This window comes from Microcaecilia unicolor, chromosome 6 (assembly GCF_901765095.1).
Source record: "Microcaecilia unicolor chromosome 6, aMicUni1.1, whole genome shotgun sequence".
Classification (NCBI taxonomy): domain Eukaryota; kingdom Metazoa; phylum Chordata; class Amphibia; order Gymnophiona; family Siphonopidae; genus Microcaecilia; species Microcaecilia unicolor.
Window position 1 is genome coordinate 257,364,302 of NC_044036.1, and position 23,459 is coordinate 257,387,760.

The 23,459-nt window shown below is 44.7% G+C and overlaps 1 protein-coding gene across 1 annotated transcript in view; it reads right to left on the reverse strand.

Moving 5' to 3' along the window:
• The window catches only part of ASTN2 (astrotactin 2), a 1,362,231-nt gene extending 1,346,632 nt beyond the window's left edge, over positions 1 to 15,599 (reverse strand). Inside the window, exon 1 of the mRNA XM_030207206.1 lies at positions 15,492 to 15,599. Within this exon, the coding sequence (XP_030063066.1) occupies positions 15,492 to 15,525 (34 nt within the window). The 5' untranslated portion in view covers positions 15,526 to 15,599. The remainder of the gene's footprint in view (positions 1 to 15,491) is intronic.
• Positions 15,600 to 23,459: the final 7,860 nt, after the last annotated feature.

Consider the following 23,459-nt stretch of genomic DNA (forward strand, 5'->3'; position numbering starts at 1 on the left):
GTGCCATTTTCAGCCTGAGACCTTAATGCCACCCACTGACCCACGCCAACTGCCGATTACTGCCGGGTAAGCACTCTTGTGGTACAAAATAGAAAATATTTTCTACTGTGTGTTTTGGGCGCACCAAAATGGAATTACCGCCCGGGGCATGCAGTAGCTGGGTGGTAGTGCCAATTTGACACGCATTGGACATGCATAGGCACCTACATGCCTTAGTAAAAGGGCCCCTATGAGATTTGGGTGCACATTTACATTGCTGTAGTATAACATAATGTAGTATAGCAAAGTTTGTGTGCAAATTCAAACTGGTGCCAATTAGTGTCAATTCGAACCCAATTATTGGCACTAATTGGCATACTAGCCAATTTAGTTGGGCGCAGATCTTGAACTGGCACTCAAATATCGGGGCCCAATTTTGGGCGCTATATATAGAATCTAAGTGCATATGGATTGCGGTGATATTCAGCATAGATAGCGGCAGTAGTTGGTACTCGCTACATAGTTTCAGTGCTGCTGATTCTGTGGATGGCAGTGCTGAATATATATATACACTAAATGTTGCAGCTGACATTCAAAACAAACAATACCAGCGGATTTTTCTTACTGACCCAAAAGGTCAAATCACAATTTGTGGGTAATAGTTATCTACAGGACTAACTTGGTACGTGGAGGGGCATAATCGAACGCAAACGCCCATGTGTAAGAACGTCCATCTCCAAGAACGGGTCCGTGAAGGGGTAGGCCGAATCGTATTTTCAAAAAAGATGGACGTTTATCTTTAGTTTCGAACATACGGTTTGTGCCAGGCAAATGCATTGGATGTGGGCATTTTTGAGATGTGGGCGTTTGTTTGAGCTGGGCATTTTCGTTTTTCAGCGATAATCGAAACTGAAGCGTCCCAGCTCAAAAACGACCAAATCCAAGGCTTTGGGTCGTGGGAGGGGCCAGGATTCATAGTGCACTGGTCCCCCTCACATGCCAGGACACCAACCGGGCACCATAGGGGGCACTTTTAAAAAACAGGAAAAAACATTAAATTACCTCCCAGGTGCATAGCTCCTTTACCTTGGGTGCTGAGACCCCCAAATCCCCCCCCCCCAAAACCCACTCCCCACAACTCAACACCATTACCATAGCACTTAATGGTGAAGGGGGGCACCTACATATGGGTACAGTGGAATTTGGGGGGGGGGGTTAGAGGGCTCCCATTTACCACCACAAGTGGTACAGGTAGGGGGGGGATGGGCCTGGGTCCGCCTGCCTGAAGTGCACTGCATTACTCACTAAAAGTGCTCCAGGGACAGGACTTGTTGCTGCTGTATACCCTTGGCACAGCTGTTCACACCGTAAGACTAATCTCGCTGAAAACGTCCTTTATTTCAATAACCACGTTTACTCACAGTTAACTGCAGATCAGAGGTTGTGCCCCACTGGCAACGAGTCTCCCTGGTACTAAGATTAGCAGTAGCTCAGAGCTGGCAGAATGGTGTACAATGCCCTCTTTCAGCAACATTCAAGGTAAGAACTAAGTTCTGTAACGTGGCTAACACACGAAAGGGATCTAAAACGGACTTACAAACATGGCCACTACCTCGTGGACTACCGGAAATAAAACAGGGCACACTCTGACCCAGTAAGCAGGGGGAAAAGCACCATGGGAGAAAAGCCTACCAACTACCAACATCGTGAGACTGTAACATAAGCTAGTGAAATCACGGAGCCCAATACCCTACACCCAGCACAATGCAATGCTGATGTGACCCTGCAGTGCACCCGAGAGCCACATCTGACCCAGGGAAAGGCTGTGAGAGGATCAAACACATTCTGCTGTCATGGAGGTGGGTACGGAATTTGAGGGTGGCATAGAGGCTGGGAAATAAGGTTTTTGCAAGTAGGTTTTTTTTGGTGGGAGGGGGTTAGTGACCACTGGGGGAGTCAGGGGAAGTGATTCCCGATTCCCTCTGGTGATCATCTGGTCATTTAGGGCACTTTTTTGGGACCTGTTTGTGAGAAAACAGGGTCCAAAAAAGTGTCCTAAAAATGCCTTTCTTTTTTCCATTATCGGCCGAGCGCGCCCATCTCTCCTCGGCCGATAACCACACCCCAGTCCCGCCTTCACCACGCCTCCGACATGCCCCCATCAACTTTATTTGTTCCTGCGATGGAGTGCAGTTGAAGACCAAAATCGGCTTTCGATTATACCGATTTGGCCGCCCACGGGAAACGGACGCCCATCTCCCGAACATGGGCGTTTTTCTCCTTTCGAAAATAAGCAGGATAGTGCTTGAGAACTACACTTCCTTTGGTGTGAAGGCATGGCAGATTCTGCATCAACCCAGCTGAGTTCTCTCTGTCTAGACCGCAAGAGATTCTCGTTTTCAGACAGAATTAGATCATTGCAGAGAGTTGCAAGTCTCCAGGGTGGAAATGTTTCTTTAGAAGCCCTGGTTTTATTTTCAGATATTTTGAGCTTTTATTACTTGCTGGAGCCAGATGAAGTACTTCTCGGGGGGTCAGAAGGAGTTCAGCAAAGGAGAAAAGGTAAAATCTTAGATTAATAATTTGGCACTCAAAGAATCTCTGATAGAGACCTCCCTAAACGGGCTTAGATAAACGTCAACATCTGTTAACCCATCCACTACTGGTGTCTGGGTATGATTGCTACTGATAGTATCCACTTCTCTATTGGTAGTAAATTATCATGGTCATCCTTATATTCTGAAACATTACTAATCTGAGTTTCTTCCCTCTCAGTGGGTGTTTATCATATGCCAATATGGGCAAGTTTGAAAGTATGCCAACACCTTGTTCATCTGGCAATGCAGGTGTGTAAAAATGAGACTATCAAGCAACATGTCTCATCTCCTTTCTGCTCAATTTAATTCTTCTCCATGTCCAAGGATAACTGTCCAATATCCTCCAATTTCCTTGCACACCAAGGAGCAGATGAAGCTTGAATCCCTGCCCCCTACCCCACTGACTGTCTTCCCTCAATAGGGACTGCTGCTGCACCAGACCGCATCTCATTATCCCCGCCCCCTGATGGAGTCCTGGCTCTGCAACCCCAATAGGAAGATGAGAAAATGAATCAAATGCAGGTTTCTCCAGGGCCATCTTGTTATTGCAGAAAAAAATGTGCTTTCTTCCTAAATTAATATTGCCAGAAAATAACCATCTTACTACCTTATGAAATCAAAAGAGATGTACCAGATAGGAAGGAAGAGGGACCTTGGGGTAATGGTGACTGAGGATCTCAAGGTGACAAAACAATGAGACAAGGCCATGGCCATAAGGATGCTAGGCTGTATAGAGAGGGATATAAAGTTGTTGATGCCCCTATACAAGTTGCTGGTGAGGCTCCACTTACGAGTATTGTGTTCAGTTTTGGAGGCTGTATCTTGCTAAGGATGTAAAAAGACTTGAAGTGGTTCAGAGAAAAGCGATGAAAATGGTATGGAGTTTTTGTAGTAAGATATACGAGGAGAGAGCTGCTGACCTAAACATACACATCCTGGAGGAAATGAGAAACGGGGGTGATATGATACAGACATTCAAATATTTGAAAGATATGAATCCACAAACAAACCTTTTCCAGAGATGGAAAGGCAGCAGAACCAGTGGACATGAATTGAGGTTGCGGGGGGGGGGGGGGGGGGGGGGGGGGGAGGGGGCTGACTCAGGAATAATGTTAGGAAGTATTTTTTCACCGAGAGAGTGGTAAATACCCGGAATGCCCTCCCGCTGGAGGTTATGGAGATCAAAACTGTAACGGAATTCAAAAATGATGGGATAAAAACAAAGAAATCCTGTTCAGAAGAAATGGATCCAAAGATACATAGCAGAAATTAGGTGGCAAAACTGGTAATTGGGAAGCAAAGCCAATACTGGGAAGACTTCTATGGTCTGTGCCCTGATTGTAGCTGGATAGATTCAACTTCAGAAGTTGGAGATCAAGGCCAGTGCTGGGCAGACTTATACAGTCTATGCCATGATCATGGCTGAATAGATTTGGGTGGGCTGGAGTGGAGCTTTTCAGGGGTTTCAACGACAACTTTAGAAGTTTTAGTATAAGGATAGTGCTGGGCAAACGTCTACAGTATACAGTGGGGGAAATAAGTATTTGATCCCTTGCTGATTTTGTAAGTTTGCCCACTGACAAAGACATGAGCAGCCCATAATTGAAGGGTAGGTTATTGGTAACAGTGAGAGATAGCACATCACAAATTAAATCCGGAAAATCACATTGTGGAAAGTATATGAATTTATTTGCATTCTGCAGAGGGAAATAAGTATTTGATCCCCCACCAACCAGTAAGAGATCTGGCCCCTACAGACCAGGTAGATGCTCCAAATCAACTCGTTACCTGCATGACAGACAGCTGTCGGCAATGGTCACCTGTATGAAAGACACCTGTCCACAGACTCAGTGAATCAGTCAGACTCTAACCTCTACAAAATGGCCAAGAGCAAGGAGCTGTCTAAGGATGTCAGGGACAAGATCATACACCTGCACAAGGCTGGAATGGGCTACAAAACCATCAGTAAGACGCTGGGCGAGAAGGAGACAACTGTTGGTGCCATAGTAAGAAAATGGAAGAAGTACAAAATGACTGTCAATCGACAAAGATCTGGGGCTCCACGCAAAATCTCACCTCGTGGGGTATCCTTGATCATGAGGAAGGTTAGAAATCAGCCTACAACTACAAGGGGGGAACTTGTCAATGATCTCAAGGCAGCTGGGACCACTGTCACCACGAAAACCATTGGTAACACATTACAACATAACGGATTGCAATCCTGCAGTGCCCGCAAGGTCCCCCTGCTCCGGAAGGCACATGTGACGGCCCGTCTGAAGTTTGCCAGTGAACACCTGGATGATGCCGAGAGTGATTGGGAGAAGGTGCTGTGGTCAGATGAGACAAAAATTGAGCTCTTTGGCATGAACTCAACTCGCCGTGTTTGGAGGAAGAGAAATGCTGCCTATGACCCAAAGAACACCGTCCCCACTGTCAAGCATGGAGGTGGAAATGTTATGTTTTGGGGGTGTTTCTCTGCTAAGGGCACAGGACTACTTCACCGCATCAATGGGAGAATGGATGGGGCCATGTACCGTACAATTCTGAGTGACAACCTCCTTCCCTCCGCCAGGGCCTTAAAAATGGGTCGTGGCTGAGTCTTCCAGCACGACAATGACCCAAAACATACAGCCAAGGCAACAAAGGAGTGGCTCAGGAAGAAGCACATTAGGGTCATGGAGTGGCCTAGCCAGTCACCAGACCTTAATCCCATTGAAAACTTATGGAGGGAGCTGAAGCTGCGAGTTGCCAAGCGACAGCCCAGAACTCTTAATGATTTAGAGATGATCTGCAAAGAGGAGTGGACCAAAATTCCTCCTGACATGTGTGCAAACCTCATCATCAACTACAGAAGACGTCTGACCGCTGTGCTTGCCAACAAGGGTTTTGCCACCAAGTATTAGGTCTTGTTTGCCAGAGGGATCAAATACTTATTTCCCTCTGCAGAATGCAAATAAATTCATATACTTTCCACAATGTGATTTTCCGGATTTAATTTGTGATGTGCTATCTCTCACTGTTACCAATAACCTACCCTTCAATTATGGGCTGCTCATGTCTTTGTCAGTGGGCAAACTTACAAAATCAGCAAGGGATCAAATACTTATTTCCCCCACTGTATGCCCTGAAAATGGCAAGGACAAATCAAGATTAGGTATACATATGAAGTATCACATCATACCTTTTGAAAAGACTTTATTTTGTTGGGCAGACTGGATGAACCATGCAGGTCTTCATCTGCCGTCATCTACTATGCTATGTAACTATGGAGCTCATTTTCGAAAGAAAAAATAAGTCTAAAAAGTGACATAAAGCAGCATTTGGACATTTTTCTCACAAAAATGTCAAAATCAGTATTTTTTAAAACTATTTTTCATACATTTTTCTATGTTGTTCATCTGCAGCGCATCCAAATCTCAAGGGGGCATGTTGGGGCTGAAAAGCAGATGTTTTTCAGCCATAATGGAACAAAACAAAAATAAAATTAACATGTTTTGAGCTAGACCTGTTTATATAACAAATAAAACACAAAAAGGTTGCTCTAAATGACCAGATGACCACTGGAGGGAATCAGGGATGACCCCACCAATACCCCCCAGTGGTCACTGACCCCCCTCCCACTCCTCAAAAATGTGAATAAAATATTACTTACCAGTCTCTATGACAGCCTCAGATGTTATAGCCAGGTCTATTAGAACAGCATGCAGGTCACTGGAGTAGAGTAGTGGTCACTGCAGTGCACTATGGAGTGGGGGACCCAGGTCCCTATCTCCCTCTACCTTGTAGTAGGCACTTTGACCCCTTCCCAAAGTCACCAAAACCCGACTATAGGTGCCCCCTTCACCCATAAGGGCTATTGTAGTGGTGTATAGTGGAAGGTAATCAGTTTTGTGTGGGTTTCGTAGAGCTCATTGGAAAAGATTAGGGAGCAAAGATGAGATGCGTACCTGGGAGCATTTTATGAAGTGGACAGAAGTGACCTCTAGGGTGCCTCATTGCTCTCCTAGGATGTCTGGGGGATCAGTCTGCTAAAAATGCTGGCTCTTCCTACATCCCAATAACTTGATTTTCTACATTTTGCACATATTCTTTTTTTTTTGTTTTTTTCCAAAAATGGACCAAAAACCAAAATGTCCAAAGCACAAGACCTTTTTTCGAAAACAGTATTTTCAATAAAAAAAGACGTTTTTCTTTTTTAAAAATGACCTTCTTTCTTATTCAGATTTTGGACATTTTTTGCAAAATGTCCAAAGTTGGACTTAGATGTCATATCGAAAATGCCCCTCTATGCTATTGTATCAGCTTTTGTAAAATTCACTGAGAGCCCTGTGTTCCACAGTAGAGACTTCATTCTTCTTTGGGTTATTCTTAATCACTGCAAATGCTCCAGTTTATGGATCAAACACTGGCATAGGACTTCTTTCTACCCCACTGTGAATACAACCCATTCCACATGTTGTTGAAGAGAACAGCCTACTAACATACCCTTATCACAAGGAAGAGAACAAGAAGCAGTTTGGGATTTTATAAAGTGCACATCTAAGCATTTAGCCAGTCAGATGGAGGGCTTGGATGATTATATGAACATTTAATTTATTTTAGGGCAGTTGTCCCTATCCCAGTCCTGGAGGGATACCTAACCAGTTTAGTAGTAGTTTTCTACATATCTACAATGGATACATGTGAGAATCTGGGGTCATGGATATCACTATTTTATCTTGAAACCCAGGCTAGTTAGGTGTACCTCCAGGACTGGGATTGAAATCACTGCTTTAAGTCAATGGTTTACAGAACAGTCATCAAATCATATCCAATAAATCGTTTTTTTAGGCTGTCCAGGGTGAATTACTTGCACACATTGAGTTGAAAGTGTATGAGAACATATCTCAGTAGCTTTTCCAACAACCAGATCTGTGACATCAAGCTCATAGACTAGATTGGGACCCATCTCTTCGTATGATGCTTCTTACAGAGGGTCAATTTCATGACAATGAGGCTTTGGAACATCCACCTGAGCTAAATCATGTTTGTGATTTGCCTCAATGTCCCATTCCTATCACGCATGCCATAATTCAATTATACAGAACCTCAGCAGCCATAAAGTCCCCATTCCATTAATCAATTCAAGCTCAATATTCTCTGCATCTGGAGGCGTCTGCAGTAGGCAGTGAAAAAGAAACACATATCAATTTTGTTCTTAAATATTCTTTGACAACAAGGAATCACGCCGCATTGTTTAAAATATTTAAAGACTCAAAAATTTTCTTTCAAATCCTGTGAATAATTGATTTTCTGAGCTGTATTAAAAGGAACTACAGACTTATATCAAAACAAAACCACACCAATGAACGCTAACGTTTAAACCTATGAATAAATAAAACTAAAATACTGACATAAAGCACAAATGACAGTTTATTTTGCTTCACAGAAGCTACAGGCAAAATTAACACAAAATCTCACTCCATTTCACAATGCCACAGGAAATATCAGTACCCAGTATGGACTGAGCACACTTGATCACCAACAATGTCAGTCCCTGGGCAAGACCCACCACAAATTGCTGCAGGGATTATCAATATCCAGCCTGATTACCTCACGTGGAGGGGCATAATCGAAAGGGACACCCAAGTTTTGCTGAGGATGTCCTTGCAAAATGTCCCAGTGGAGGGGCGGGGAAACCCGTATTATCGAAACAAGGTGCACGTTCATCTTTCATTTCGATAATACGGTCGGGGATGCCCAAATCTTGAAATATAGGTTGTCCTTAGAAACGGTCGTTCCTAGACTTGGTCGTTTCTGATTTTCGGCGATAATGGAAACCAAGGACACCCATCTCAGAAATGACCAAATGCAAGACCTTTGGTCATGGGAGGAGCCAGCATTCATAGTGCACTGGTCCCCCTGACATTCCAGGACACCAACCGGGCACCCTAGGGGGCACTGCAGTGGACTTCAGAAATTGTTCCCAGGTACATAGCTTCCTTACCTTGTGTGCTGAGCCCCCCCAAACCCCACAACTGTACACCACTACCATAGCCTTTACGGGTGAAGAGGGGCACCTAGATTTGGGTACAGTGGGTTTGGGAGGGCTCACATTTACCACCACAAGGTAACAGGTAGGGGGGGATGGGCCTGGGTCCGCCTGCCTGAAGTGCACTACACCCACTAAAACTGGTCTAAGGACCTGCATACTGTGATGGACCTAAGCATGACATTTGAGGCTGGCACAAAATATTTTTAAAGATATTTTTTGTGGGTGGGAGGGGGTTAGTGACCACTAGGGGAGTAAGGGGAGGTCATCCCCGATTCTCTCCAGTGGTCATCTGGTCAGTTTGGGCACTTTTTTGTGCCTTGGTCATAAGAAAAACAGGACCAGGTAAAGTTGTCCAAGTGCTCGTCAGGGATGCCCTTTTTTTTATCCATTATAGGTCGAGGGATGCCTGTGAGTTAGGCATGCCCAAATCCCGCCTTCGCTATGCCTTCAACACGCCCCCTGAACTTTGGTCATCCCTGCGACGGAAAGCAGTTGGGGACATCCAAAATCGGCTTTCGATTATACCAATTTGGGCAACCCTGTGAGAAGGACGCCCATCTTCCGATTTGTGTCTAAAGATGGGCGTCCTTCTCTTTAAAAAATGAGCCTGATAGGGGCCCTTTTACTAAAACATGTTTTAACAATGGAGTTATCGCACGCTAAGCCCAGATTTAACATATCAGTATTTAGGGCTATTTAAAAAATATATACATTGCAATCCACTTAAGTGCAAGGGTCTGGGACCAAAGAAATGCATGCAGTTAAACAGAGCGTGCACTTAACCGTTGTGACCCAAAGAAGCTTGACATCTGATAAACATATGTACAGTACTGTTTATTATTATACATACAGTATACAGCCTTAGTTAACTGACATTAGGCTTGCTTGAAGTAATCAGTTATAGTCCTCTGTACACTCTTGGGTCTGTGAGTTCCATAGACTACGTCTGCCAGACGGTAAAAACTGTCATAGCACTTATATCCAGTGGCCTCCTGATAGGCCCGCACGGTGTTGAGACTCTCCAGCACTCTTGCAAAAGTGACAGGAGGAGGTTGTTGAATTTCATCAGCATGTGCCTCGCTGCTCATTTCTTCATCTGTTCCATCATCAGCCGTTGTTGCCTGCGTGTAGGCGCATATCTCGACATCAGTGCTGTCGACAGCTGTTTGTAGATCGTAATCAACAGCTACGTAGCAATGGAACTCCTCTTCATTAACACCAGCTGGGATGTCAATAACCTCTTCATTTGACGCATTTGCAACAGCTGCATCTGTTTCGTCCCTCTCCACATCTTTAATAAAACTTGCCCGCTTGTAACAGTTCACAATGGTTGCCTGTGTAACATGATTCCAGGCTTCTTTCTGCATATGTAGGGAATCCAACAGTGATAGATTACGAGCCAGTTCAACAGCACATTTATCCTTGCAAGTCAGGTCATCCATAACGCTCATCAGACGACGTAGCACAAGAGCCTAATAATGTTGTTTGAAATTGGCTATTATGCCCTGATCCAGAGGTTGGATCAGAGAGGTAGTGTTTGGTGGCAGGAACACCACCTTGACGTTAGACAGCCTGACATAATCCTTGTTTGCAGCACAAGTATCACAAAGCAGCAAAATCTGACGCTTTTGTGCCCGCATTCTAGTGTCTAACTTTTTTAGCCACTGCTTCCAAATTTCCCCAGTCATCCATGAATATGCGTTAGCCTCGTATGATACAGGAAGTCACTTAACTTTCTTGAAGCAACGGGGCTGTTTGCTCTTTCCAATGACGAGGGGTTCCAACTTCTCACTCCCATCCATATTGCAGCAAAGGAGGATTGTCAGTTGGTCCTTCGATGTTTTACCTCCAGTAGTTTCGGCATGTTTGAATGCAAGTGTTCCATCAGGAATCGCTCACCAGTAAAGCTTCTCCACCCCTTTAGGCTATTCCCCCTAATTCCAGGCAGGACCCAGCCCATAGCCACCTACACCTGTTTCCAGCCCAGGACTCTCCTTGGTCCTAGCAACCTCCACCTTGACATTCCCCTACTGGCTCCCTCTAGTGACTCATCCTGGACATTTCCCCCATTTCTATGGGAACAGCGCCATCTAGTGGCCTACCCAGGATAGGACAGCCCCTTATTCTTCACAATTTGCGAGTGACATTACCGAAGGGTTAGAAGGTAAAGTTTGTCTTTTTGTGGATGATACTAAGATTTGTAACAGAGTGGACACCGGGAGGGAGTGGAAAACATGAAAAAGGATCTGCAGAAGCTAGAAGAATGGTCTAAGGTTTGGCAATTAAAATTCAATGCGAAGAAATGCAAAATGATGCACTTAGGGAGTAGAAATCCACAGGAGACGTATGTGTTAGGTGGTGAGAGTCTGATATGTACAGACGGGGAGAGGGATCTTGGGGTGATAGTACCTGAGGATCTGAAGGCGATGAAACAGTGTGGCTGTAGCTAGAAAGTTGCTAGGTTGTATAGAGAGAGGTGTGACCAGCAGAAGAAAAGGTTTTAATGCCCCTGTATAAGTCGTTGGTGAGGCCCCACCTGGAGTATTGTGTTCAGTTTTGGAGGCCATATCTTGCTAAGGATGTAAAAAGAATTGAAGCGGTGCAAAGAAAAGCTACAAGAATGGTATGGGATTTGCGTTACAAGACGTATGAGGAGAGACTTGCTGACCTGAACATGTATACCCTGGTGAAAAGGAGAAACAGGGGTGATATGATACAGACGTTCAAATATTTGAAAGGTATTAATCTGCAAATGAACCTTTTCCGTAGATGGGAAGGCTTTAGAACTAGAGGACATGATATGAGATTGAAGGGGGGCAGACTCAAGAAAATTGTAAGGAAGTATTTTTTCACAGAGAGAGTGGTAGATACTTAGAATGCCCTCTCGCGGGAGGTGGTGGAGATGAAAACGGTAACGGAATTAAAAAATGCATGGGATAAACATAAAGGAATCCTGTTCAGAAGGAATGGATCCTGAGAAGCTTAACAGAGATTGGATGGCAGAGCCGGTGGTGGGAGGTGGGGCTATTGCTGGGCAGATTTCTACGGTCTGTGCCCTGTAAATGGCAGACACAAATCAAGGTCAGGTATACACATAAAGTAGCACATATGAGTTTATCTTGTTGGGCAGACTGGATGGACCGTGCAGGTCTTTCTTTGCCGTCATCTACTATGTTACTATGGATAAATTCTTTGTTTGTTTGTTTAAGAAATAGCCTACGCCCTGCTTACACACAAAAAAGAGGACATTGAATTGGACAGGTTTTTTTTTTTCAATTTGATCATACATGGAAAAACAAATGTGGCTGAATTTCATATCTGAAACACATGATTAGATCTGGGATTTTGAACGGGGGAGGAGCAGATAATTTGGCGTATCCTCACCCCTCTGCAGTTCCCTCCTCTTTCTTCCCTTCTGCTCATTCATCACCCCTCTCTCTTCCTTTCTTTTGTTCCTTCCTGGTTCCACTTCATCTTTCTCACCCCCACCCTGCAATTTCCTCTTCACCTCTTTCCCTCTTATTTCCCTCCATCTCCCTTACCTCAAGTTCCTCTGCCTCTCCCTTCTCTTGTCCCCCTTAAATTCCTATCAATTTCACCCTTAATTCATTCTCCATCTGTTCTTTAGATATCCACAGGTTCCTGTACATTTCATCCTACAGTGTCATTTTTCATTTCCCCTTGCCTATGGTTGTCTTCTTTCTCTCTCCTCTTCCCCTCTCCCCAGATTCCTCTCCATCTCTCCTTTGTTTCTCAGATTAAAGGCGGTTAGCTTAGCTGAGTTTTAAAAAAGGTTTGGCCGGCTTCCTAAAAGAAAAGTCCATAGACCATTATTAAATGGACTTGGGGAAAATCTACTATTTCTGGGGTAAGCAGTATAAAATGTTTTGTATTTGCGACCTGGATTGACCACTGTTGGAAACAGGATGCTGGGCTTGATGGACCTTTGGTCTTTCCCAGTATGGCAATACTTATGTACTTCTGATCCATCTGTGTCATCCCACCCCCAATTCCTCTCAGGCTCCTTTACACCTCCTTCAGAATCCTTTCAAGCATCTTCAGATACACTGCAATGGACAAACTAATGACAGGCAAGCAGGGCAGGGACACAGTGGACACATGCTCCCTGTCTCTTCAGCTGGTCATCTGGTCTTTTCCCCCATGCTGTATGCTTCCTCTGTAATTAGAGAACAAAGAGGAGGAACAGCCATAGAGTTGAACATATGTTTATTGAGTCCTTGTGTTATCAACATGTAATTACTACTGTGGATCAGACTGCCAAGGAAGAGGGAAAGCGGAGGAAGGATGGCCTTTCAATCTTGGCAATGTTTGGTACAGTTTTTACCAATCCATAAAAGAACATAGTGCCAGAGGGGAAAAAAAAAAGTAATCAATGTCTTGGTAATTAAGAGTGTGGACTAAGTCTGTTCAAGTTTGGAAAATGAAGCATACACTGTATGTGCTATGCCTGTGTCCCCAGAGACATGAAATGCATTCCTATGAGGCAGGAGAATGCACATGTGTGCCTTAACAGGTATTAAAGAATTCTCCTCTGTCTTGTGCTGCTTATTTTCTTCACCTGGTAACTCTAAAGGATGTGCCACAGGGGGTGTGGACTAATGAAGTGTGGCTATGCCATGTGTTTATCACACAGTGCCAAGATGCTGGCCATGATGGTGCCATGAGCCAAACATCACAATGAATGGACAAACAGGGAAAGAGAACCGCAGTGGTCAGCTGCTGATATCAATCTCTGGATGCTGCTTTAGGAATGTATCTTTGGGTTTATAATTTGTTTTTTTTTTTATAGTTTAGTGCAACTGGCACACATGCTCATAGTATGTGGCGATAAATGAATAGTGACAGGCAAACAGTTCAGCTGCTTTTGATATGCTACATCCTTTTCAAATGCTGCTGAGATATCCACTGTAAGGGCTTTCTTGATGCATCCAAACTCACTGTAAAAAAAACAAAACAAAACACGCTGTTCCCAATTCCTGGAGCTCTAAGCAGTAGCAAGGCAAAAAAGAAAATAAAAAGCCAGGAGCACAGTTCTTTCATTAATACTGTTCAGTGCATTGTACCTCCCAAACTCTACAGTCTCCTTGTCTCTTGGTCTGTCTCTGAATTAAAAATGAGGAGGTTTTAAATGCCCCTTTCTCTGCTACTTTTGTTAGAAGTGTGACCCCCCCCCCCCCCCATACCTTATCTACAAGTGCACAACTGCTCCTTTAACCTCTTTTGACTTCAGTTCATTACAATGTCCATTTTCCTTCAAACATGAAAAAGAAACAAAAACATACCCGCTTCCAGCATGTAGTAGTCCATGAATAAACAGGTCCAAAGAAATTGGTTTGTTTTTTTCCAAGCCTTCAGTCAAACCAGGACACCACATAATCTGCTCACAACAGGGATGGTTAATCCACTGTCATGCCCATTTCCCTTCTTCTAGCTATACCAATGTAACTGGGAGTTTAAAGGCAGTTTAAACAGCTCTCCAAATCCCCCTTGTTTTAAAATCCCAGTTCCATGCTTTCATAATCTCCTAGTTCTGCAACTTCAGGTTTTCCTGATTCCATGGCTTCCTCAGCAAAGGTTATAGGAGTATTCGTCTTCAAAGTCCATTGCCTGGGGAGTGGCCCCCTTCTTCTGTTCTAGCAACTCTCTTCTTCTAATGGTCTTGAGGCCCTGCCCCTTTTACGGAGGATCCATTACATACTGACATGTTAGAGGTTTTCTGGATCCGCCTAAAAACCTCACTAGTGTTTAGCAGGAAAGGCTTTGGGATGTCCTATTTTAGAAGCCTAGTCAATTTGAATTGTGATAGTCCTAAAAACATAACTGGTGGTCACCAAGACAGGTTTTCGAAAGTTCTGGTTTAGAAGCCTAGTAAATTTGCATGTTCTAGTTGCCATGAAAGTCAGACTTGGAGCCCTATAGCAGTGCTTTTCAACCCTCTCCTGGGGGTACAGCAAGCCAGTAAGTTTTTTGAGATTACCACAATGAATATGTATAAGAGAGATGTGCATACAAGAGGCCTCAATTATAAGCAATTTTTTTCATGCATATTAAATGGGGTATCCTGAAAACCTGACTGGATAGGTGTACCTCCAGAAGAAGATTGAGAAGCACTGCTCTGGAGGACTAAGGCACTCAAGGAATTATGATCGTTAGAAACACCATAGTTCATTTACCCAAACAGCAGAGAGAAGAGGAGAGGAAAAATACACATATACAATTTCACATTCAGTTTTTCAATACATAATACTATTAAGATAGACAACAATTCTTTCAACTCATCTGAATTGTTGTTATATTATTTTGCAGGAAGGAAACAGACAGTTTCCTTAAAGCATCTTTGTGTTTCTGGCAATATTAAATATAGATCTGCTGGTTGCCAAAGCTTCCAGACAGTATGTGTTATTGTTCTTCTACATTTTGTTCAAAATGAATAGGACTTAAGAGATCATAGTTTCACAATGAGCTTGCAGTAAATTATATCTCTGTTCATTTCTGCATACATTTAGTTCTTATCCCTCCCCTAATCCTTTACTGCTTTAATGCTACTCATTACTAACATCTGCTGTGGCCACAGGAAAATATAGCACACCAAATTAGCTTGGTAAGGATGGTGACCAGCTCTATATTTTTCAGGGTGGGCTGATTCCAGTCCTGGTTTGACCTATTTTTTATGTACTGGCTTGTGGTTCTGATGTCCATGAGAGAAGCAGGATTGTGAAATTGGGCATGGTTTGGAGCAGAAGATAGAAAGAATGGGCACTCAGTCTTTTCAACAGTGATCGTCTGGGGTGAGGTCTGTTATATAAAACCTAGAAGAAATAAAAGTCTAAAAAATGATAATCTGAAGATCTTGCTCCTACCTCGGGGCTTGCTCCTGTGTTTCCGCTGTCCCATGGACGCACTGTGTGCTTCTGGCTGTAGTTGGCTGATCTCAATGGGCGTATTTGTGCGAAAACTCTCTTTAAATTTCTGCATCAGGGAATCCATTGTCTCCTGGGTCACATCTGTGGCTACAATGTGTTAATTGTTAGAAGGTTAAAATACAGGAATGGTGATATTAAATGCATTCAAATTATTATTCTTATCAGTACATCAAGATGGACAGATGATGACCCATTAATTAAGCTGGCACACAACCCTGATTAATACAGTAGGAAACTAATAGCACTGTTTATTTGAGTTGGCTACATTGTAAAGGCTTTGAAAGAAGTATCCAGTTATTACAGGAGGTGTTTTTCCCATCCATCCCCACTCATCCCATACTCACCCTGCTCCTTCTGCCACATCTTACCTAATCCTCTATCTCACCACCACACCCACTGTGCAATCCTCTTTGTTCAGCACCTCCCTCATGACCCTTTCTCTGAAGGCCACCAAGAGACACAGCCGGGCCTGGGGCAGGACTGCCGACTGCCCCTCCCACCCGGGCTGCTGCAGCACCGCCCCTGACTCAGGCTGCTGCTCTGCCCCCCCCCCCCCCCACTTGGGCTGCTGCCAGTGCCCACACTGGGACCCCCCCCCCCCCCCCCCATATTCAGGCCAGCACCCCCTTACCTTCCTGTGTCTCCTCCCTCGGTCTGTCATCTGCTTCTGCTCCTGTGAGTCAGAACCTGGATGATTGCATTAAAGTGATAACCCGGGGGTTATCATGTTAATATAATCTTCCAGGTCCTAGCACACTCAGAGCAGGAGAGAGACAGACCCGGAAGCAGGCAAGCAGGAAGAAGATTGCCAGTGCCAGGCCCCTGCTGGGAGGTCTGGCCCAGAGAATTTTGCCCTCCCTTCTGCGGCTCTGCTTTCTCTTACCCTCTCCCTCAATCTTTTCTTTCTCATTTCAACAGCAAATGAGTGACATATCAAACTGGGAGGGAGGGGCCAATGCAGAAAGGCTCACGGTAGAGCCATGTGTGGATATCTGAGGGTGTGGCTTCTATCGTTAGTGTAATACCATGGAATGAACTAGGATAATTATATGCTAATTTCATGCACAGAAATCATGTGGCAAATAGGGGGGGGGGGGGGGTATGCCGGATGCGTGCTCACAAAGATTTGCAGTAAGCACAGCTTCTTGTGCGCATGTCCATACCATAACCAAAAGTGTCAGAACACATTGGTGCTTGTTCTTCTGTGTCCAAATTTGAGTCTTGCAAAAATTGTTTGAAATTTATGTGAGGCTCATATCTGTGCACAGAAAACCAGGCAACAATATGTGCTTTCTCTTTTGGTTTTGTTCGGACAGTGCACAAGTTTCCTACTTACCATCTGCCTTTAAAACTTACAAGGGATTCCTTCCAGTTGCAAAACAACACAAAACTAGAACTGAAGTGTGAAGGATTGAAAAGAAATCCTCTCCGCAAAACCTTCCATGTATCCCCGGGCCTGCCACAAAAATTCTCGCTTTGTGCGTGAATCAAAATTGGCCAGCAAACTCTCTGCATTACACACAATACTTTAACTAGCTCGTTAGCATACATTTTATTACAACCTGTGGCTATGTCTTCCTGCATGAGCTAACATCAGCGCACAATTTTACTCTACATTTCTCAGCATGCAGAACCCGTGTTCAATCCACTGTAAGCCCACAGCTAAGCCTGTGTATGGTTATCATATGTCCGGTTTTACCCAGACATGTCCGCTTTTTGAGGGTACCGCGGGACGTTCGGAGGGTTTTGCCAGCCTGCCCATTTGTCCGGGATTGCGGGCAGGTGGGTGAGCGAGCGAGCCTCAGAGTGTCCTATCCTCCCTTCCCCTCCTATACCTTATCATCATGCCCTTGTGGTCTAGTGGCCTCTTTGGAGAAGGAAAGAGCCCCCTCTTTCCTGCTCGGTGCTTCCACAGACCTTTCATTCCCTGCGCTGCTTCAGAATGGTTGCCAAGAGTTCAAGCAGCGGCTTTGCAAGACAGAAGTCTTCCAAGGTCACCGCTTGAACTGTTGGCAGCCATTTTGAAACAACACTGGGAGCGAGATGTCTGTGGCAGCGCCAGGCAGGAAAGAGGGGCTTTTTCCTGCCCCAAAGAGGCCACTAGACCACCAAACATGACGATAAGGTACAGGAGGGGAGGGGAGGGGAGGGGATGTGGATGGAGTGAGCTATAAAAAAAAGGTAGCTGGAGGGAGGCTGGAAAAAAGATTGGGGAGGGGACATACATGGGAGAGAGGAAGGGAATATGGCTTTCTTGGGATCCATCTACAATACGCTGCTCAGCAAGATTAGCACCTCTATGCCTTTGTTTACAATTGTATCCGCCTCTTCATTCATGTTACACCCCCAGTGGCGTAGCCAGACTACCAATTTTGGATGGGCCTGAACCCAAAGTGGGTGGGCACAAAACTTTCTCTCTACCCCCCTCCCCCAGCAAAATTTAGTCACGCTAATCAGATGCATTTGTCACACAGGGTAAAGTGCTGCTTTTCAGTGCATCAGATTTCAGAAAATTTATTTAATAGCCTAACACCCTTTTCAGTGAGCTTTCAGAGGCCAAAACCTCCTGCCTCAGGTCAGTATAATGCTGTTACGGTATCCTCGCCTGACCTAAGGAAGGAAGTATTGGTCTCTGAAACTTCATTAACACAGGTACCATATTACTTTATCCTAAATTAAAAATAAAATTATTTTCTTTACCTTTCTTGTATGGCCATTTACTTTTTCTCATTGTGTCGCTCCCAGTCTCTAGATTCTGCTTTCCTTCGTATTCGCTTAACTCTTCTGCCAGGTTTTCCTGGCCATTTGTCATTTTTCTCTCCTTTTTCTTTGCTTTCTTCAATATTTTTCTGCCTCTCTCTCTCTCTCTCTGTCCTGATTTAATTCATTCTTACTATCCATTCTTTAATTTCCTTCATCTATTTATGGCTTTTCATCTTTTTCTCACCCTTGTTCTCCCCACACCCCTTCCTCTTATTCTCCAGTCTTTCACTACTCCCCTTTTCCATCCAGCAGCTCTCCTCTTTCTCTCCCCATCCTTCCAGTCTCCCCTCTCTCTCCCCATCCTTCCAGTAGTCTCCCCTCTTTCTTTCTGCATCCTTCCGTCCAGTGTCACTTCTTTCTCCCTACCCTTCCATCCAGCGTCTTCCCTCTTTCTCTCCCCATCCTTCCATCCATCTACCCTCTCTCCTGATCCTTCCATCTAATGTCTCTCTCTCCCTCTTTCTAAACAGTGTCTCTGTATCTCTGTACCCTTTTCTGTTCAGTGTCCCTACTCTCTCCACATCCTTCCAGTCTCTCCCCTTTCTCTCTGCATCCTTTCATCCATCTCCCCTCTTTCTCTCCCCATCCTTCCATCCAGAGTCTCTCTCCCCATCCATCCGTTTTCCCTCTTTCTCTCCCATCCTTCCATCTGTTTTCCCTCTTTCTCTGCCATCCTTCCATCTGTTTTCCCTCTTTTCTCCCCATCCTTCCATGTTTTCCCTCTTTTCTCCCCATCCTTCCATGTTTTCCCTCATTCTCTGCCATCCTTCCATCTGTTTTCTCTCTTTCTCCCCATCCTTCCATGTTTTCCCTCTTTCTCCCCATCCTTCCATGTTTTCCCTCATTCTTTGCCATCCTTCCATCTGTTTTCCCTCATTCTCTGCCATCCTTCCATGTTTTCCTTCTTTCTCCCCATCCTTCCATGTTTTCCCTCTTTCTCCCCATCCTTCCATGTTTTCCCTCTTTTCTCCCCATCCTTCCATCTGTTTTCCCTCTTTCTCCCCATCCTTCCATGTTTTCCCTCTTTTCCTCGAGGTCCGCCCTGCATGCCAGCGCGAGCCCCAGCTCCCATTGCCGGCCACTGCTGCTTTTCCTGTTGAACAGCAGGGCTGGCACTACAAAAAGAAGCGCTAACGCTAAGGACAAAAAATGTTTAAAAAAAAAAAGCGCGGCACCGGCAGGCACTGTCTAGGCAGCCTTGAGGCATTGGCTGCTGGCTCGCAGGCTCCTCCCGTCTCCTACGTTACTGCCCCTGCGTCGCTCCAGGGGCAGTGACGTAGGAGACGGGAGGAGCCTGCGAGCCAGCAGCCAATGCCTCAAGGCTGCCTAGACAGTGCCTGCTGGTGCCGCGCTTTTTTTTAAAAACAGTTTTTGTCCTTAGCGTTAGCGCTTCTTCTTTTTGTAGCGCCGGCCCTGCTGCTCAACAGGAAAAGCAGCAGTGGCCGGCAATGGGAGCTGGGGCTTGCGCTGGGTGGGCCTGGGCTGAAATTGGGTGGGCCTGGGCCCAGCCAGGCCCACCCGTAGCTACGCCCCCTGTACACCCCTCTATGTCATTTGCTTTCTTTTGATCCAATCCTCTGGCTAGATACAGATCTTCTGTATCTATCCCACACCTTTTTGAATTCTGTCACTGAAGTGCATACACTCTCATGCAGATGATAAAAAGCCCCACACTGTTCCAAACAGCGCACCAAAAATAGCGCTGGAACAGCGCGGGGTATTATTAGACCTATGATCAGAGATAATTGCATGCAAATTTAAGCACGCAATTATCTCTGATCATGGGGTAGAAGTGCAGGAGAATTGTGCCTAAGCATGCGCTCAGCACAATCCTCCCACACTTGTTTGACAGGTCTGGGCTGTCAAAAGCCCAAACCTGTCAAACACAGGGGCTGGAGGTCCATGGGACCACCAGGCTCCAACTACCCCTGCCCCTGACGATCCCCCCCCCAGGTTCAGGGAGGCCTGGAGATCCAGTGGGTCTCCAGCCCCCCCCCCCCCAACTCCCCTCAACATTTTGAAAACAGTCTCTGGTGGCCCAGTGGGCAACCAACCCCTCCCCCCCCCCCGAGCGACAGGGGGCTGGAGGTCCGGTCCCCTCGATGATCCCCCCCTAGGTTCAGGGAGGGCTGGAGATCCGGTGGCTCTCCAGCCCCCCCCCCCCAGCAAAGGGTACCTGGTGGTCCAGTGATCAATCCACCCCCTCCCTACCTACCCCCTACCTTGTAGGTTGGAGGAGGGAGGTAGCCTGCTTCCCTCCTCTTCCTTTGATGCTGCAAAATGGCGGCACCCAGCCCTGTCCAGTGTGTCCTGGGGTGCGCTGGGCGGGGCTTCACACCATATAAGGGAGTTTCTCTCTTATATGGCATGAAGCCCCACCAAGCTGTGTTGGGTCTGAATGTTAGTATTGTTGCATTTGTATCCCACATTTTCCCACCTATTTGCAGGCTCAATGTGGCTTACATTATACCGTAGTGGTGATCGTCATTTCCGGAATGAGAAATACAAAGTGGACATTGAACTCTTGTGTGTTGTTTAACTTTGAAATTTGCTCATGTTCCACCCAATCTGTGCCCATGTGTATGCCCACCTCAAAACTACACATCATCACATTTAGGTGCCATTTTATAGAATAGTGTGTAGACAGAATACTGGCATTTATGTGTATATGGCATAATGTAAGCCACATTGAGCCTGCAAATAGGTGGGAAAATGTGGGATACAAATGCAATAAAATAAATATGTGCACACTTGTACACATATATTCTAGTATTCTGATTATTTACATCTAAATGTTGGTAGCCTCTCTATAGAATTACCCCTCTAAAGACCAGACTCAGGGTGTGGTGTATGGTTTCTGGAGGGAGCCACTGTATTGCTCAGTTATGCAGAGGATAATAAAAAATTGAAAAATTACAGGTTGAATAAAAGCTCATAATGATCCAATAGAGACAGAAGCCCAAATGACTAGGAAGAAATTGTAGGTCCAATAAAAAGAAACAAACAAAAACAACAAACAATTACAAAAGATCTCTAAAAGGTTACTACCACAATTGTTAGAATTGAAACTATCCCTTTTCTGAGGTCCACACCAAATCCATCAGCTCAAGGGACATCTGCTTGTAGCATCTTTGCCACCAAGGCTTCTGCCAACAAAGAGATTTACACAAGCTGCAAAAAAGTGCAGTTTCTCCCTGTTTAGGATTCTAGTCTGGAAACCAAAATGTGCCTGCATTGCTCATTTCATCTTCACAAGTTCAACTTCCATGTCCACTGTCTCTTGATTTTAGAAAACTGCTAGACAAACTGGTAGGGGGAAGGATATGATCCCGACAGATGGTGTTTGATCTGAGCAGCACAGCAGAACGCAAAAATTAATTGACAAATGAGGGATTGTCATGCTTAATTTGAATAAATTATCAGGGTTTGCAGAGTTAGAATTTTTTTCTCTTTTCCCTGCCAAATTACTAGCGGGGAGCATACAAAGAGTCAGATGTATCTGAATCAACCAGCAGAACAGCCACAAAACCTTGCCTTAGTATGCATCAAAATGTCAGAATGCTCTGTGCTCACGCAAGTGCAGAAGCAAACAATGAAAAGCTATTTGAAATTGTTTAAACACAAGGGAACACAGTAATGTGTATCCATACATTCAGGGTGAGTAAGTTGCATTAGATGATGGTATAATTTTATGCTATCAACCATGCACACACTTCAGTTGCTCTCTCTATTTTGCTAACTTTACAGTGGTCATGATACAGAGAGGCTAGCAAACACCTTCCAAGACTCCAAGATTATACTGGAATCATATGAGTTGCCAATATTTGAGATATTATGAGGGCATTTTCAATATGATGTCTAAGCCAGACTTTGAACGTTTTGCGCTAAACGTCCCAAATCCAAATAGGAAATATAGCCATTTTCAAAACAGCAATTGTTTTTTTTGAATGACCACATGCAATTTGTTTTTCTGCTCTGTGCATTTATCTTTTTGGTCTATTTTTGAAATAGTCCAAGTGAAAAACGCAGGAAATCAAACCATTGGAATGTAGGAGGAGCCAGCATTCTTCGTAGACTGGCCAAATAGATATCCCAGAAGAGCAGTGGAGCACCTAGGGGGCACTGCTGCGGACTTCATATTAAATCTCCCAGGTACACATCAAACCATTGTCCCTTTATCTTGTCTGCTGAGCCCTCCAAAACCCACCCCAAACACACCGCCCCTAACTGTCCATCACTACAATAGCCCTTATGGGTAAAGGGGTGGTCACCTATATGTGAGTACAGTAGGTTTCTGGTGAACCTGGGAGGACTCACTCTTTTCACCACAAGTGTAACAGGTAGAGTAGGATATGGGCCTGAGTCCTCCTCTTTACAATAAACTGTACCCACCACTACACTGTTCCACAGGCCTGCTTGCTTCTCTATTAGAACTGTCTATAACATCTGAAGCTGTCATAGAGGCTGGTATGTACTGTTTTTATTCACATCTTTGGGGGATGGGAGGGGCTCAGTGACCACTGGGGGAGTAAGGGGGGTCATCCCAGATTCCCTCCAAAGGTCATCTGGTCACTTAGGGTAACTTTTTGTGTCTTATTTGTTCTAAAAACAGGTCTATACCAAAACATTGATGTTGTAGCCCTAGACGTTTTTCATTTGGATCCATTATGGCTGTAAAATATCCAAGTATTAGTAACACCCTAAGTCCTCCCTAATCTCACCCCAACACATCCCTGACACACAATCTTGTGATTTGAATGCACTGCAGATGAATTGCATAGATAAGAGAAATACTTCAAGAAAAAAATTTGACCACCAACATAGATGATATTCAAGGTCACAAACCCTGCACCAAATGCAGCTTCTGTCATCTGATGATGAATACAAAGAAATTCAATAATCCGGTTGATAGTAGAGAATATCATCTTAAATTCAATACCAATTGTGAGACTATATATGTGGGGTATATCTTGAAATGTACCTGCCCGAAGATTTACGTAGGCAAGACAGCAGATCACTTAAACAAAGGCTTAGCGACCACAAGCATAACTTAAAATATTTCCGAACAGAAGCCCCAGTGATAGCACACAGCATGGAAAAAGGACATAAGTTTGATGACTTTAAATGTGTAGTAATTAACCA